This window comes from Balaenoptera musculus, chromosome 8 (genome assembly GCF_009873245.2).
Source record: "Balaenoptera musculus isolate JJ_BM4_2016_0621 chromosome 8, mBalMus1.pri.v3, whole genome shotgun sequence".
Lineage (NCBI taxonomy): Eukaryota > Metazoa > Chordata > Mammalia > Artiodactyla > Balaenopteridae > Balaenoptera > Balaenoptera musculus.
Genome location: NC_045792.1, coordinates 60,017,683 through 60,037,079, shown reverse-complemented (window position 1 = coordinate 60,037,079; position 19,397 = coordinate 60,017,683). Strand labels below are relative to the sequence as shown.

The window sequence follows — 19,397 nt, the reverse complement described above, 5'->3', positions numbered from 1 at the left end:
TGAGTGTGAGGCTACGTGGGAGAGTGTGTGGAGGTTTGTGCAGGTGCCTTGTACCTGAATATATTTTTTTTTTTTTCAGAGATATGAAAGTTGTTATTTCGTGCAGATTGTGTGTGTGTGTGATTTAGAGGATGATGGGGTCTGAGTGTATAATCTGAAATGTCTGATCTGGTCTCAATTTTATGTGCTCAGTGAGCCTCTTCATCTTAGCTCTGGGTTCCAGCCTCCTTAGGTCAATGGGCTTGGTAAGTGCAGTTATTTGTTAACTCTCTGTGACTCTCAGGTATGAAAACCCAAGGGACTTGCCCTAGGGATTTGATAGAAGCAGGGATAATTGGATACACACATGCAAAAGACTGAAATTGGACCCTTGTCTCAAACTATATACAAAAATTAACTCAAAATTGATCAAACATCTAGATGTAAGACAAATCTACAACATCTTTAGAAAAAAAACTTAGGTGTAAATCTTTGTGTGCCTGTATTAGACAATGGTTTTATGATATGACACACCAAAAGCACAAGTGACCAAGGAAGAAAATAGGTAAATTGGACTTTACAAAAAATAAACTATTTGCACTTCTAGGGACAGTGTCAAGAAAGTAAAAAGACAACCCACAGAATGGAAGAAAATTTTTGCAAATCATGTATCTGATAAGAATTTTATATGCAAAATATATGAAGAACTCTTACAACTCAACCACAAAAAGACAAATCAATTAAAAATGGATAAATGATTTGAACAGAAATTTCTGCAAAAAGAGATATACAAATAGCGAATAAGCACAAAAAAAGGTGTTCAACTTCATTAGTCATTTGGGAAATACAAATCAAAACCATTATGAGATATCACTCCACGCATTAGGAGGGCTATAAACAAAAACACAGTAAAAAACAAAAACAGAAAATAGCAAGTGTTAACAAAGATGTGGAGAAATTGGATTCTTCATACATTGCTGGTGGAAATGTAAACTGGTAAAACCACTTTGGACAACAGTTTGGCTTTTCTTCAAACAGTTATACATAGAGTTACCAGCGACTCAGAAATTTCACTAGTAGGTATATACTGTAAGAACTAAAAACCAATTTTCACACAAAAGCTTGTATAAAAATATTTAAAGAAGCATTATTTCTAATAGTCAAACAATGAGAACAGTACAAATAGCCATCAACCGGTTAATAAACAAACAAAATAAGGTGTATACATACAATGGACCATTGTATCAGGAAAGAAGTACTGATATATAATGAACTTTGAAAACATTATGCTAAGTGAAATAAGCCAGACACTACAAAGCCACATATTTTATTATTACATTTAAATGAAATTTTTAGCATAGGCAAGTCCACGAAAACAGAAAGTAAATTAGTTCTTGCCAGGGGCTGGGGTAAATGAGAATGGAGAGTGACTGCTAATGGTAATGGAATTTCATTTGAGCGTGATAAAAATGTTCTGGAATTAGATATTGATGACAGTTGCACGACTTTGCAAATATACTAAAAAGCACTGAATTGAACACTTAAAACTGAATTTTGTGGTATGTGGATTATATATTAATAACAAAATTTAAAAAATAAATCATAGACTCGCGTAATCATTGAAATTTAAAAGTTCAACTGCCTGGGACCTATTTATTTATTTATTTATTTATTTATTTATTTATTTATTTATTTATTTATTTTTAAACATCTTTATTGAAGTATAATTGCCTTACAATGGTGTGTTAGCTTCTGCTTTATAACAAAGTGAATCAGTTATACATATACAATATGTTCCCATTTCTCTTCCCTCTTGCACCTCCCTCCCTCCCACCCTCCCCATCCCACCCCTCTAGGTGGTCACAAAGCACCGAGCTGATATCCCTGTGCTATGCAGCTGCTTCCCACTAGCTATCTATTTTACATTTGGTAGTGGATATATGTCCATGACACTCTCCTACCCTGTCACATCTCACCCCACCCCCTCCCCATATCCTCATAGGACCTATTTATTTATATGACACTACAGGTAAATCAAGCCCTGGATCTGGGACCTAATATAGGCCCTTCATTCAGATAGTGTCTAATGATGTGAGAGCAGTATGAAAGAATAAATGAAAAAATGAATGAATAAATAATAATGAATAAGAGAAGGAAATCATGAGTGAACAAATTAATAGATGAATATATGAACTAATAATGAATTTCCTTAAATCAGAATCTCATATCAGGAAACATTTCCTCCCCCTCTGTGCTCCATAATTTCCTCTATAGAGAGAAATGCAAATTAAAGGTGACATATTTTTTCCCATATTCTTTTATTCTCCCAGGTTTATTGAGATATAATTGACTTATAACATTGTATAAGTTCAAAGTGTACAATGTGATGATTTGCTACACATATATATTGTGAAATCTTTACCACAGTAAGGTTACTTAACCCATCCAAAGAGGTGACTTCTTGAGTAAGCGGACTAAACTCAGTCTTAATTTCCTCATCTGTAAAATGGCATCTCTCATTCATCTACCTCATATGTTTATTTTAAGGAGCACATAAAATGAACTGTTCTAAAAATTTTATAATAATACACACAGCTTATTTACTTACTATTTTTATTCAGCAAGAACCAACGTAAAATTTAATGTTTTGCTTCAAAATACCACGTAGCTGCAACTAGAGAGCCCATGCATCGCAACTAAAGAAACCCGCACACCACAATGAAGACCCAGTGCAGCCAAAATAATAATAAAAAAATCATGTGCATCAGCCATAGTCTATAGAAATATTTTGTCTAAGATTTTCTTGAGCCCTGAGTAGAACTGTTCCATGCCTGCTTTCTGTCTCCACTGTACTTGGAATGTACTTTAATCATATCAGTTAGTTTGGGGAGTTTGTCTCCTTAACTAGATTGTAAGCAACTCATGAGCAGGGACCCTGTCTTATTTATCTTTGTATCCTTCAGTCTCTAACATAGGGCTTGAAATATACAAGACATGCAAAGTAGTTGAGGAATGAGTTAATAAATGATTATATTTGCATATATTTGCATCTCAACCATCTCTATACTTCAGTGAATTAACACATACTAAAATGTTTTACTCTAAAATAGATCATAATTTTATGAAAGAATAATTTTGCATGAAGATTGTATATTGTTTATTATCTAAATACAGTATGCATTATAGATCTGACCAGAGTAAATAAAAAATAAATTGTACTTGAAATTTTCAAACATGCTATAAATGTACCTTACATTTTTATATTGCTCAGACTTTAAATACCCATATCAATTTAAATAGAGTGCTCATACTGTGCCTGACCTTTAATAGGTGCTTAAATAAATATTTTTTGAAAGAATGTTGCTGTTTAATGATTTTGGCTCTGTTACAAATATGACTTACAGTGAAGTTACTGCCATAATAAGTGGACAATACGCTTTCAGTGCCAGTATTTTTTCTTGCTTCTTTAAATCTGAAGGACTTGGAAGCAACAATTTGGCTCATTTATGTACCTGTGAAAAGCTGTCTGGAAACTTCTGGGCTAATATTTTCCACATCACATGCTATAAATTAAGATACTCTGTCTCCTTCCCTTGACCTTAGAAATCTGCCCAGTCTGAAAGAGGATCAGCAGATGATTGCTGGCAACAGTCTTCTTCTATTCCGCCCATTAAATAGGAAGTTCATGGCTCTGCCTGGATCTGTAACTTGCCAATATGGAGAAAAAGCTCAGACACTGTCCCTAGTTCACTGATGAGAACCGTAATTACAGCAATACTCTCACGATCACAGGGCTCTGGTTATCCAGGTCATCAGATACATCTGATCTGAGCTCTTGGCTTCTTTAACATCTTCCTATGATTCAACTTCCACTGTTCATGTAGCCTTATTGGTTTCATATTCCATTCTTTTAGAACTATAAGATGAATTACACCTAGTCTCTTTAAGCAAGATTAGGGTCACCCATCTTTTATGGGTTGGAACTGGGTCCAGGGTCCATCTAGTCTGTGTGTCTGTCTGAGCTGCTGGAAGCAAATGCCAGAATATTTGCTTTATGCAACAGAAAGAGAAGACATTTTCCACATCGGTGCTAGTACGTGGAGAGCCTCCTGGACCCACAAGATTGGAGTATAGGGCGTAGGAGGTATTACTGGATTGGATCTGGGTCCTGTGTGGGGTTATTTGACATTTTGCCCTTTTGAATACATAGCTACACAATTCTACACATGTTCTGCACCCATTCTCCTCCTTCAGTGTTTCCTTTTAAGCGCTCATACCTGTGTTCATGTTTTCACATCTGCCAGAAATAACCCTTCTTTGTTCTCTCCCCTTCCACTCCCTTCTGCCTGAGGCTCACTGTATTCTTTTCTATTGCTCCTCTAACAAACTATCGCAAATTTAGCAGCTTAAAACAATAAAAATCTCTTATCTCATATTTCTGTAGGTCAGAAATCCTGAAACCCTAAATGTTTAAGGTCTCTGAAAGCTGAAATCAAGGTCACTGCAAGGCTGGGTTTCTTACTGAAGGCTCTGGGAAAGAATCTGCTTCGAAGCTCATTTAAGTTGTTGGTTGAATTCAGTTCCTTGTGAATGTAAGACTGAAGTTTCATTTTCCTTGCCGACTAATAGCTGGGGACTAGTATTTGCTCCTAAAGGCTGTCCACACTGTTTCCCATCGTTTTCATTTAGTTCCCTCCACTAGTTGTGAGATGAGTGTTTCTCATGCTCTGAGTCTCTCTCTGACTTCTCCTTCTGCCGCATATTTCTGATTCCAGCCTGAGAAAGTTCTGTGCTTTTAAGGGCGCATGTGAGTAAACTGAGTCCACCTGGGTAATCCAAAAGGAAAAAAAAATCTTTAAGGCCCATAATTCTAATTATAATCTTCAAAGTCCCTCTTGCCATGAAATGCACATGTACATAGGTTCCAAACATGGACATCTTTGGGGGGAGCATTCTTCCTACTGCGTTCATTTTAATAATATTTGCTCATTCTTTGAGAATCAGGAGAGATATTACATGCACCAGAACGTCTCCTCTGACTGCTCTAGAATGTTGCAAATTCCCTTCCTTTGTTCTGCCCTAAATCCTCCTTGTATCTATTATCATTGCATTCACTGAGCTATTATAAGTGTCTCCTTAGGAGTCTCCCAAACTAGACGATGGATTGTTATTTTTATTCATCTATACATTCCCATGGATACATTTGTGTTTAATGCTGAATAAATGACTTGATTTATAGTTACTTTTGTAAACATACACCTTACACCATAGATGTTTAAGGTAGGGATTGTGACCTTGTCATAAATGAAAAGATAGTATCTTTTTTCATCTGAGAAAATTAAAAAAATAGACTTATAAAAAAGGAGCAATAGACAGAGAATTCAGATAAATCCATGCTTGTTGATCAGGGCTTGGGTGACTTCCTGACCTTTTCCCATGACAATTAGTGTGACTATGAGAAGATCTAGGAGTATATTAGGTGATGCACTAAGTCCTTTGGTCTGATCTATGCCTGAGTGGGATTCTTGAAAAGCTACTGCATTTTCAGCCGGGTTAGTCTCAGACAAATATTAGGTATCTGAGAGATTCTTTCTGACCCCAACTTCTTTACTCTCTCCCTGATCTGGTTCAAGTATGCATCTCCTGCTACTAATCACTATTCCTTCCAGCTATATCTGCTAGTATTTTCCTAGAACTGAGTTGTTTAAGCTATTCAAGAATTTATTCTTATTGTGTTGTACACTTAGGTTAATATCCACTCCCCATTGTTTTACTTTCAGGACCTAATGTTTGGGATTTAAACATATCCATCTATTAAGTGCTATATGACAACAAACAGGTTAAATGCCTTTGCCTGACTTCTATTGCTTAGTCATCCCAATCATTCTATGATTGAAGTATAATTATAACCTATTTTAAAGGTAAAGAAACGAGGCTGTATGTGGGTTAGAAACTTTCTCAAGGCAAGTGGACTCAAGCTCAGGTCCATCAAGCTCAAAAGCTTATCAGCTAATCCTCATTACCTATGTTGTCTCCCTAGTAGGTGTCCAATAAACATTTGTGAAGAAGGCACCAGTGTACACTAACACTTTCTTAATCAGGGCAAACACTTTTATAATTTGACCTATAATTATGCTGTGTGTGTGGTCAGCCACAGTGTATCAGTGCTTATCGTGCTGGGATCAATTTCAAGGATAATCCAGGTGAGAATCTCACATGTTCTAGTAAATCCAAATGCTTAATTTATATGGGTCATAAGCACTCTTTATAGGACACAGCATTTCTTGTCGATATTGATCATAGTTATATAGTGGAAAGGGCATCAACTAAGCTAGAAGACCTAGGTTTAGATATTCTGCCACTAACAAGCTGTATAAAATTGAGATGTCTCTTTTCCTTTCCAGGCTCTAATGACCTCTTCTATAAAGCGAGGGGCTAGATACAATATCCTCGCATGTCCCTTCCAGTTCTGATCATTTCTACTCCTACATATCTCCATGGGCAATGAACTACTAGGTCAGAGAGGGCAGAACACTGTAAATGCCCCCATATTCCCAGCAGTCCGTGAGCTCCTGAGCTGATAAATACTCAAGGGGCTTCCCGGATGCAAACTTATACTGTTAAGCCTAGGGAGTTGGCAGAGGTAACTGGGGGCTATGGGCAGGGCATGCTGGGGCCCCCATACTGCTCTTGCTCTCTCTACACCTTCCTTGCACAGAGCTCTCTCAGGTGGGTAGAGTGGAGTATCAGACACTCCAAACTCCGACCCCAAGGCACTCTGACCCAGCTTAGAAATCCTGAGTGTTATAATATGACAAACTGAAGAAGGAAAGGCTGTCCCTAATTGGAGTCAGTTTTTTTTTTCCCTACGTGTTTTCACATTTATCACCTGCCTGGTTCTATATTTTCTATTTGTTGCTCTTATTCTCTGAAATGCTACCATGCTTTCTGCTTCAGACATTACTTTCTCAGCAGGGATACTCATCAGGCTTCAGTTTGACTGTAGATATCTTGGTATAAATAAGCACCACCCCCCCCAACTTTTCTCAGAATAAACTGGTATGGAAGCGGTCTGTAAAAAAACACTGGCTGCTTTGGAAGCCACTTGGAAAGACCCAAGTTTTACCAAAAAACCCCTCCAAATCAACGGTGTTTGTATATTGCATACAGAGGCAAACAGAAACATTTAGAAACAGCTTGCAGATAGGGAAAACAGAGATTCTATGAATCTGGAATGGAGAAAAAAATGCATCCTGAGAAGAAAAGATAGAGGAGTCCTAATGCAGATGGAGGAACAAAGGCAGATGAAAGGCTGGAGGTGAGGGTTTAAAGCAGGTTTAGAACTCAGAGTTGCAAAGTATTTGGTCCTAAGAGTTTTCATAAGAACTTACATTTGTATCTTTACAACCTCATTAGCAAAGTTCCTTAGCCTCTCCAATTTACAACAGAGAGAATCAAAACCCAGAAGGGGATCAGTGACTTATTGAGTGCATCTCCTGTGCTAGGCCTTGCACTGAGCACAGAAGGGACTAAAACAACGAATAAGAGTCAGAGCTGAGTTCTTGGAGCTGGTGAGTCAGGAGGGAAGATAAGATTCATGATTCAGTAGGAATTATTATAGCTGCATAATAGGAAGCTATAATGCAGAACAGGAAGAGAAACGGGCACGAAAGGAGATGCGAACCTGTAGCTATGAGAGTGGTGGGGGAGAAGAGAAGTTACCTCCACTGGCAATGACCAAATTTTCATGGAGGAGAGAGGGCATCATTGATCCTGGGCCCCGGAAGATGGACTGAATGGGTGTGTTCACATGTTCTGGGCAACTCTGGGAGCTGGGGAGCTGTAGTTCATGTTTGAATAACAGCAAATAAACCAATCTGGGTATGTGAGGTACAAGTAAGGAAATTTTGAGAAATGAGACCAGAAATATAGATTTAGTACTGACCACAGAGGGCCTTTAATTCTAGGCTCATGAGTTTGGATTTGACGCTTTGGTAATGAGGGGACATTCAAGGTTTCTAATCAGAACAGTGCCATTTTCAGATTTGCCCTTTGAAAATATTAGTCCTATTCCAGGTTAGAAAATGAAATAGAGGTATAAGATTCATGAGGAGGGCATTATTATGGTATAAAACTGAGATTTCTTGGATCTGAATGTGAGACTGTAAATGGAAGGAAATGGAAAAAGCTGCTGGCGGAGGCACTTAGGAGTCAGTATTTACACTGGTTGTTGCCCTGTTAATGTAGTAGGAAAAGGAAAGAAAGAGTCAATGCGATGTTTGGATTTTGAGTCTCAATCTCAGGCATAATGATAGTATTATTCAAAGAGATGGAGAACACAGATAAGAGCCAATTCCACGGTATAGAGAACTGATTATTAATCCCGTGGCTTTCAGGAGCTAGGTGCTATTCAGTTCTGAAGGAAATTATTTAGAAAAGACTTTCAGTAAATTAAGTTATTCATGGAGAAAAGTAATGCCACAAGATAAATGGATAGAAGAATGAAAAGATGGATGGAAATATGGGGGTCTAGTGCATCTTGGTGAATGACTGGAAGGTTATATCTGTGGATGGATATCTTTCTGTCTGGATGAATGGGAGGAAGAACCGGGAGACTATATAGGAGTAAGAAAACCAGGGAGTCATGATAAGGTAGTCAATGTTCAGTAGAGCAAGAGAGTGGAAAGAGGAAAATTTTATGGCTTGATAAACAAGTGGAATGCTCAGGAAGAGGGTAGAATAGTCAAGGAAGTGGTCATCAATAGAATTTTGTCTTAGGTCTTGAACAAAGTGATGCCTGTAGATTGATAACAAGTTCATAGCTGTGAATGTGAGAAAGAGCACCATGGCGACAGGCACAGGTACAGAGGAAGGCAATGTGACCTGTTTAGCCAGCTGGATAAACTGAAAAATCTCAGACAATTCCAGAAATCATGGGGACAATAAGAGGCAAGGATGGGTGATTTGGTGAGCCAAATTGATTAATGCTATAAAGTGAAGGGCTGGATGGCATAGGAGAGTCTTAAAATATTAGGCCTATGTCATGAATTAACTCTCTGTCTGTCTTCTCTACAGGATAGTGGTCCTACAATCTAAGCATTTGTCCCAGCATGAGACATAATCCCCACAACAGCTCAGAGTTGCCAACTTTCACCCTGACAGGGCTCCCAGGGCTGGAGACCTTCCAACACTGGATGTTTTTGCTCTTTGGTACCCTCTACATTGTTTCCATTGTGGTCAATGCCCTTATCCTTTTCATTGTCAAGGAAGAGCATAGCTTGCATTAGCCTATGTACTACTTCCTGTCCCTGTCTCAGTTAATGATCTAGGTGTGTCTTTCTCCACACTGCCCACTGTGTTAGCCACATTTTGCTTTCACTTAAGGAAGATCAGCTTTGGTTCTTGCATGGCTCAAATGTTTTTTATCCACCTCTTCTCTTTCATGGAGTCTGGGGTCCTGCTGATTATGAGCTTTGACTGCTATGTGGCCATCTGTAACCCACCACGCTATGCCATCATGCTCACAGATACCCGTGTTGTACGCATGGGCTTGCCTGTCATCATCCGCAGCTTCTGCATGGTTTTCCCACTGCCTTTCCTTCTAAAGAGGTTGCCCTTCTGCAAGGCCAATGTACTGTCCCATGCCTACTGTCTGCATCCAGATCTGATCCTCCTTCCCTGTAGTGACATTACCCTCAATAATATTTTTGGTCTCTTCATTGTCATTTCTACCTTTGGCCTGGACTCTGCACTCATTCTCCTCTCCTATGTGCTCATACTGTGCTCTGTACTCACCATTGTATCCCGGCAGGAATGGTTAAAGACACTCAGCATGTGTGTGTCACACATGTGTGCTGTGCTCATCTTCTAAGAGACGAGCAACTTAAAAGCACCTTGTATATATAGAGACTGCTTTGTCAAAACCTCATGGGAAATGCAAACCAAAAACTTACAACAGATACACACACAAAAAGGAAAAAGCAACCCAAACACAAAAGCTGGTCATCAAACCACAAGAGAAGAGAACAAAAGAGGAAGGGAAGAAAAAAGACTTACAAAAACAAACCCAAAACAATTAAGAAAATGGCAATAGGAACATATATATAAATAATTACCTTAAATGTAAATGGATTAAATACTCCAAACAAAAGACATAGACTGGCTGAATGGATACAAAAAAAAGACCCGTATATATGCTGTCTACAAGAGACCCACTTCAGACCTAGAGACACATACAGACTGAAAGTGAGGGGATGGAAAAAGATATTCCATGCAAATGGAAATCAAAAGAAAGCTGGAGTAGCAATTCTCATATCAGACCAAATGGACTTTAAAATAAAAATTGTTGCAAGAGATAAGGAAGGGCACTATATAATGATCAAAGGATCAATCCAAGAAGAAGATATAACAATTATAAATATATACGCACCCAACATAGGAGCATCTCATAAGGCAAATGCTAGCAGCCATAAAAGGGGAAATCGACTTTAATCGATAGCAGGGGACTTTAACACTCCACTTATGCCAATGGATAGATCATCCAGACAGAAAATTAATAAGGAAACACAAGCCTTAAATGACACATTAGATCACATAGACTTAATTGATATTTATAGGACATTCCATTTGAAAGCATCAGAATATACTTTCTTCTCAAGTATATATGGAACATTCTCCAGGATAGATCACATCTTGGGTCAGAAATCAAGCCTTGGTATATTTAAGAAAATTGAAATCGTATCAAGCATCTTTTCCAACCACATTGTTATGAGATCAGAAATCAATTACAGGAAAAAAAATACTGTAAAAAACACAAGCACATGGAGACTAAACAATATGCTACTAAATAACTAATGGATCACTGAAGAAATCAGAGAGGAAATCAAAAAATATCTAGAGACAAATGACAATGAAACACAATGACCCAAAATCTAAGGGATACAGAAAAAGGAGTTCTAAGAGGGAAGTTTATAGCAATACAATCTTACCTCAGGAAACAAGAAAAATCTCAAATAAACAACCTAACCTTACACTTAAAGCAACTAGAGAAAGAAGAACAAACAAAACCCAAAGTTAGTAGAAGGAAAGAAATCATAAATATCAGAGCAGAAATAAATGAGACAAAGAAAACAATAGCAAAGATCAATGAAGCTAAAGGCTGGTTCTTTGGGCAGATAAACAAAATTGATAAACCTTTAGCCACACTCATCAAGAAAAACAGGGAGAGGACTGAAATCAATAAAATTAGAAATGAAAAAGGAGATGTTACAACGAACACCACAGAAATACAAAGGATCATAAAAGAGTACTACAAGCAACTATAAGCCAATAAAACGGACAACTTAGAAGACATGGACAAATTCTTGGAAAGGTACAACCTTCTAAGACTGAACCAGGAAGAAATAGAAAATATGAGCAGACCAATCACAAGCAATGAAATTGAAACTGTGATTAAAATCAAATAAAAACCACAATGAGGTATCACCTCACACTGGTCAGAATGGTCATCATCAAAAAATCTAGAAAAAATAAACGCTGGAGAGGGTGTGGAAAAAAAGGAACCATCCTACACTGTAGGTGGGCATGTAAACTGGTAGAGCCACTGTGGAGAACAATATGGAGGTTCCTTAAAAAACTGAAAATAGAGCTACCATATGACCCAGCAATCCCACTCCTGAGCATATATCCAGAGAAAACCATAATTCGAAAAGATAAATGTACCCCAATGTTCATTGCAGCACTATTTACCATAGCCAGGACATGGAAGCAACTTAAATGTCCATCAACAGAGGAATGGGTAAAGAAGATGTGGTACATATATACAATGGAATATTACTCAGCCATCAAAAAGAATGAAATAATGCCATTTGTAGCAATGTGAATGAACCTAGAGATTGTCATACTAAGTGAAATAAGTCAGAGAAAGACAAATATCATATATCACTTATATGTGGAATCTAAAAATGGTACAAATGAACTTACTTACACAATGGAAATAGAGTCACAGATGTAGAAAAGAAACTTACAGTTACCTGGGCGTCAGGGGTGGTAGAGGGATAAATTGGGAAATTGGGATTGACTTATACACATTACTCTATATATTCAATAAGACAGATAACTAATAAGGACTTACTGCATAGCACAGGGAACTCTACTCAATACTCTGTAATGACCTATACGGGAAAAGAATCTAAAAAAGAGTGGATATATGTATATGTATAACTGATTCACTTTGCTGTACACCTGAAACTAACAAAACATTGTAAATCAATTGTACTTCAATAAAAATTAAAAACAAAAAGACCCACACCAGCAAAAACATTGATTCATGGACAGCTCAAAAAGTCCTTAGCATTTTTTGGCATAAAGTATTTTTTAATTAAAGTATGTACATTTTTAAAGGCATAATGGTATTACACACTTAATAGACTATAGTATAGTCTATTAACATAACTTAGATACTCTGGGAAACCAAAATATTTGTGTGGGTAGCTTTACTGTGATATTTGCTTTTATGCAGTGGTCTGGAACAAAACCCCCAATATTTCTCTGACATATGCCTATATTTCAAAAAATACTATAAATTTGAAATGTCATTAGAAATATAGATATCATCTAACTCTGTTCCCTCTGCCTATGTATATTGATGACACATTTCTTTTTGTTCCCCCTTATGCCTTATGTTATTTGCCTGACCTTTTTAGATTGAAGGCAAGGATGTGTCATTTTGGCTTATGTATTCTTAAGATATAACATTACCCCTGGAATTAAATGACTAAGTGATATATGCTTGCTGAAATTTCTGAGAACAAACATGAGAGCCTCCAAACTATTTCTAAGTCTCTAAATTTTTTTAAGTTTTTATTTTATATTGGAGTATAGTTGATTAACAGTGTTGTGTTAGTTTCAGGTGTACAGCAAAGTGATTCAGTTATACCTATATGTGTATCTATTCTTTTTCAAATTTTTTTCCCATTCAGGTTATTACAGAATATTGAGCAGAGTTATTAAGGATCCTGACACATTACCTAAAGATTTGGAAAAAAGAATAAACTGAATGTTTATAAATAAAGTAACTGAATGTTTGAAAATTTGGATAATTATAATAATATAGCAACAATTAGTATAAGAGCAGCTAATGAATACTTAAGCCATGATATGTCTCAGGAAGTGTCCTAAGCACTTTCTAAGCATAATAATTGTCGTTGACATACTGAAAATAAAATTAAGGCAAAGAAAGTTTAAGTGACCTGTCCCAAATCACACAGTTAGTAAATTTTCAAATTATATTTTGAATCCAAATTTGCCTAACTCACAACCCCTGAGGGAGAAAAATGCAATATTTGTGCTTTCTTAAAAAAAAGGATTGCTGATTATACTGGGGAGAAGGATATAAAAATTTTTTTAAACTGTTCTGTAAAGAAAAACACTAGTATTGTTTTATTATAGAATAAGTAAACTGAGTTACCTTTTGTCATTATACTTCCCTAACTCTAAGTTTATTTAAAGTTACAATTAGTGGTAAAAAAAAAAAAAAAAAAAAAAAAAAAAAGACTCAGTATATGATAGAGAATATTGCTGGAAAGTTCCTGGTTCAGTGTTTTATATGATGAATACTTCATAAAGAGAATTTGCTCCCAATAATTTTTCCCTTTCAAAAGAATTCCAGAAATTCTCTGTCAAAAGCATCTCTAGAGAAAACATTTGCACAAAGCTTTTTGTTTGTTAAGTTCGTTGGTTTGATTTTGCTCAGGTTTTCTTTGGAAAGTCAGCTTGGAATCTCTGTGCACTTCTTTTTGTCCCTTATCTACATGTGGTCCAGAGCAGTACATGCCACACAAATCTTCCTTGCTTCTGTCCCTTGGGATCCTGTAAACAAAGAAGATACATCCTTCCCTGAGGACCTGTAGGAGCCTATACGAATCCTTCTACTCAGCAGGGTGAGAAGTTCTACAGAAAGCTGAAGGCACTGGCAAGCAGAGACAGGTGAGGTACATGGTCATAGAATACAGAAAAGATGAGATAGGAAGTGAGGCTAAACAGGAAGAGTTATTTCTGTGAACTGAACAAAGAAATATGCACCATCTAGCTTTGGCTTCATCATCTTCTGCTCTCTCTGGGTAGAAAGACTCATTACAATTATCAAGGAGGAAGAAATTTTCCTCTACCCTTCTAGGTTCTTCTGGTTGGTCTAAAAATTAAATTGATATGAGACAGATTAACAGGAAAAAAAAATTCCCTGAAAGTTTAATAACATGTATGGGAGAGACCAGGAAAACTAAGCTACCCTTTGAAGTGGCCAAAACCCTCACCTTAAATACCATTCTCCGCTAAAGACAAAAGAGGACTTTGAGGGTTGGGAGAGTCAAATATGGGAGGTTACCAGGAAAAACACAGTTAACAAGGGTGTGGTTGTAGTTGCTATGGGGATTTAAGTCATTGCCTCTGCATTGATAATAGTTTCTAGAGATTTGGTCATCCCCCTCTTCCTGGTACAGCTAGGGAGACACTGCTACAAATGGAGATTTCCCTTATAAATGTAAATGTTTCTTACAAAAGGGTAACTCCTACTTGGTTTTCAGAATTTCTCCCATGTCTGCTATGCCTTAGAAAATAGTATGCCAAAGAGAAGTATTATGAGGTGGCAAATTCTGCTCCTGTACAATATATGCAGTTGACCCTTGAACATCTCAGGTTTGAATTGCGTGGATCTACTTATACATGAATGCTTTTCAATAAATACATACAATAGTACTACACAATCCAGGGCGGTTGAATCCATGGATGGGGAACCAAGGATATGTAGAGCTGACTGGAAAGTTGTACATGGATTTTCAACTGCATGGTGGTTGATGCCCTTAAATCCCACATTGTTCAAGGCTTAACCATATATCGTACAGATCTAACATGTTAGAAACACAGATCTAACATGAAAAAGAACTAGCTAAGAAAGGACCAAACAATGTAAAAAAGTCATTCAGTTCTGTAGTTGGCCTAAATGATTTTGCATTATACTGAATGAATTATTTAATAACAATTAAATCCCTCATTACCAAGCAACAAGTTTTATTTTTATGCAAAGTTGTTGCTAGCCTGGTAATATACCTCCTTGTGTTTGCCTTCCCTTTTTCCATGTTTTTTCTTTCCTCTCCTTCATTTTCATTACCTTTAGATTATGTCCTCCAATAAAGCATTATTGTAGGCTTTTTCTCAAGTTTTGTTCTAAAGCATTCAGACTTATTTTGGGTTCTGGGACCCAATTCCACTTTGTGGGGAGAAATTCTTGGACACCAGCCGAGTGTCCTAGAATTCAACTCGATTCTGACACAATCCTCCTGGAGATAGCGTCAGATCCCACAGTTTTAAGTCTCAGTCCCATGAGACCACCCTCCACTTCCAACTGCAAGCCCAGGTTACCACCCATGCTTCTAACCAACCGGCTACAGATTGGAGGTTCCAACAACCCCTTCATCTCAGGATGCCAATTAAAAGTCCAGGTGGTTACTTGTACTTCTGACTGACTGGCTACAAATCAGAGGTTCCCTCAACCCCCTCTTTGGGTTCAATCCATTTGCCAGATGAGAACTCAGAGAAACATTTTACTTACTATATCACCCATTTATTATACAATAATGTAATTCAGGAACAGCCAGATGAAAGAAATATAGAGCGTGGTGTGAGGACAGGAAGTGGAGCTTCCATGCTCTCCCTGAGCGAGCTCGCCACTCTCTCAGCACCTCCACATGTTCACCAACCTGGAAGCTCTCTGAACTCCCTCCCTTTGTGTTTTTTTTATGACGTCTTCATTACACAGGCGTGACCGATCAAATCATTGGCTATTTGTGATTAATTCAACCTCCAGCCCCTGTCCGTTCCTTGGAGGTCAGGGGGATGACACTGAAAATTCCAACCCTCTAACCACATGCTTGATTCTTCTGGCAACCAGCCCTCCATCCTTAGATGGGGTCCAAAAGTCATCTCATTATCAACAAAAGACACCATATGCTCTCTTAGCAAATTCCCAGGGTTTTAGCCCTGTGCCAGAAATGGAAATAAAGACCAAATATATATTTCTGATTATAAATCACAATATCACAGTGACCTAAAGGGTATGGCTAATGTGGCTTCAATCCTGCATGAATTGTAAAGAAAAATGAAAATAAAAACATTTAATAGATTCCTGAACACGTTATCTTCTGAACAAGTTGACTGATTCATGAACTTTAAGGTTTTTATCTAAAACAAATTAAATTTGGATTCTCTAATTGTTCATGATCTCCTGTGGTATTTCCGTTATTAACACTAAAGTCACCCGTTGGAAATAGTGAGTTATTATTTTTTCCCTCAATTTATAACGTCAGCATCTTTAGGTACTGTTATCACTACCTACTGAGGTACCTCTGCCTCTGGTCACTCTGTTAATTCTTTACGATGGAATTTTATACCTCTAGGCTATAACTCAGGTTTTTACAGTTTGGTCAGTTTCCCTACTAAAATATTAAAATCCTATATTCACATTTTCTTTTGAATGTTTGTATTTTATTTAAAAAAAACCCATGAATATAAAAGACCCTGGTTCCTGGGAAAAGCCTATGAGAACTGAGGAATAAACATCAGAACATCAGAATGTGGTGTGCATGTCACAGTCATGTGCTAGTGCCCTGTATATACTAGAAATGTGGGGAAATAAATCCAGAACAAGGTTCTTACTTCAGTATCCATGGTGGTCTATAGCTAGGGCCAGCAAAAGGGAGGGTTCAATCACTATTCTGATCACTACGTGCCTCTGAAAAAGGCAGCCCCCTGGGTAGTCACTTTTCTGAAATATGGTCATTTGGCTCTTTTCCTGCTCCGTGTTCATTGGCTGGAGCTCCAGGACCAATGGTGGTAAGGCAAAGCTTTCTCCACCCCCATGTCTCTCCCATCACACCCTAGTACCTCCTCTGAGAGCCCTCAGTTGTTGCATCAGCGATGTACTTCTTTCTTTGTTATTCTCTATTGCATCAACCTTTCATTTCTTTCATAGCAGTTACATAAAGTTGTAATTATTCATTGTTGCATTTAAAATGTCTTTATTTGTCTTCCCTCTTAAAATAGAAGCATCATAGAGGCAAAGAATATATGCAGTGGTAGATCCTTGGTAACTAGTACTCACTAAAATTTAGGGACTTTCCATTAAATAAATGAATGATTAAATAAATAATTTTCATTAACTAACTAAATAAAGCAGAATAGATGTTTTCTATCATTAAAACTCAATGTCCGGTGATAGAACAGTAACATATCAAGAAAAGTGCTCCTCTAGGGATTTGAGTTTAATTTTTTCTATAAATGACTCTGACCTGATGATCTGGCCACTTTAGTTTAGTCTACATAGATAATATATGTATTTCTGTCTCACTTTTCTGTAGCAGTTCCAGTCTTGACCAGTCAGTATAAGAGGTAGATATGTTCTTCACCTATCTGATGTCTCATAGCATTAATAATCCAAACTCTGAAATTTAGGGTTCACTATAAAACACTGAGACTGTCAATGATAGGAATAATACATAATAACTACCTTCATGATTATTGTTGTCATGATTGCTTTTAAGTCACTATTAGTAGCCTGTAGCATTTTCTTCTTATTTTCTCCATTTTTCTCCAGGAGCCGCCTGTAGATGCTGTACAAGCCACAAGATGGCAGGAGTGGTTTATGGAACTGCTGACTCAGCTGGGGCCATCCAGGGGGCCCTCTGAGGGAAGAACTTGTAGACCCCATACAAGGAGGGTTGGAGACGGGAAACCAAGGTCTCTTTCCCCACTTCTTTTTCCCGAGGGGAAATGCTAAAAAAAGTCCCTTTTCTTTCCATTTTTGACAGCAAAGACAACAAGGTCATCACTCTTAAAAAAACATTGGCTTCTTTGGAGTCTTAGTCTGTATTCACGTTAACCCAAAAATGCACACAAGCCAACAATGCTCTTAGTGTAGGATGATGGAAACAGCCCCACACAGCTCCTGGCTCCAAAAACAAGACTGTATGCTTGAGTATTTTCATACATGTGTATGTAAGTGTGTTGAAAAAAGGGCAGAGGGATTATAAATAGGGATTCTCTCTAAGGAAGGTACGAAGGTAATGGTGAGGGGTCTTTCACTTTATATTTAATATGTATGAAGTATATCTATTATGTTATATTTGTATCATGGAACTATTTAAAGTCTTCATGGAAATTTTAAAAGACTCAATTATTTACTGGTTACATGATCTTAAAAGATTTTCTCAAATTATCATATTTTATTTTTTTATTAGTAAAAATAAGATGTAAAAAATCTGTTTCACAGAGTTTTATTGAGGAATAATGAATGTAAATCTCCTCATAATGCTGCATGTGGCTCACAGTGGCTGCTAAAATACCACTGCTAATGGATTTCTACTAACTATTAATTATCACTTTGTGCCTACCACCCCACATGCATGCACATACGTATCATCTTCTATCATGTTGGCCTCATGCAGTGCTAGATAATAAGCACGTGCTTAGCTTATATTTGTGAATGAATGAATACCTACCTTTAAAAACTTCATCCTCCCTAAATGTCTAATCCTAGATCCTGGTCATATAGCCATATATATTTTGATATCCCAAGCACTCTAGCACAGATTCTACTTCAAAGGCACTCAACAAATGTTGGTAAATGAATGTCTGTCTAATCTGGTTCACATGACTGACCCATGATGTAGGCTTCTTACAGGTCTATACTAGATTTGTGAGGGCCACAAGGAAGGCAAAAGTTTCTGAGTAGATGCTTCTAACATCCTCAGAAAAGAGTTCCCCTGAATCCTCATGAGAATGTACAAATTCAACATTCTACTCCCAAGAACACTTTGGCCTACAGAGGAAAACCACCGCTAGCTCTGTAAGTTTGGTTCTTCCTGTTTCTAAGCATAACACCTTAAGTCACTCAGTCTCTGGGAACCTCAAAAATCTTGTGATAAATAGGACTAAAACTTCCACCAGGTTCTGTTTTTCTCACAGGGTCTTCGTAAGAATAGAATACAAGTCTTTCCATTAGAATATCTTACATACTATCGAGCACTGTGCTTGTAAGCAAAGTTTTACAAACTCCTTGCTTTCTGTGGCAGGTCAGACCAGGTCTCTACTCATCCTGAATATCCAATAATCCCATTTTCACAAAATGCCTAATAATAACAATAATAGTAATAATAACAACTAAAACATTTATAATATTTACTATGGGCCAGGAGTGATTAGGTGCATTACATGTATTAATGCATTTCATCATTAAAACAATCCAACAGGGCTTCCCTGGCGACACAGCGGTTAAGAATCCGCCTGCCAATGCAGGGGACACAGGTTCGAGCCCTGGTCTGGGAAGATCCCACATGCCGTGGAGCAACTAAGCCCATGCGCCACAA

The 19,397-nt window shown here is 37.4% G+C and overlaps 1 protein-coding gene across 1 annotated transcript; it reads left to right on the top strand.

Moving 5' to 3' along the window:
- The first annotated feature begins 9,089 nt into the window (after nucleotides 1–9,089).
- Nucleotides 9,090–13,889, top strand: LOC118899524 (olfactory receptor 51I1-like). Its single transcript, XM_036861302.1, is given in 3 exon segments — nucleotides 9,090–9,288; nucleotides 9,291–9,849; nucleotides 13,703–13,889. Coding segments are annotated over 3 exon segments (945 nt in total).
- The last annotated feature ends 5,508 nt before the right edge of the window (nucleotides 13,890–19,397 follow it).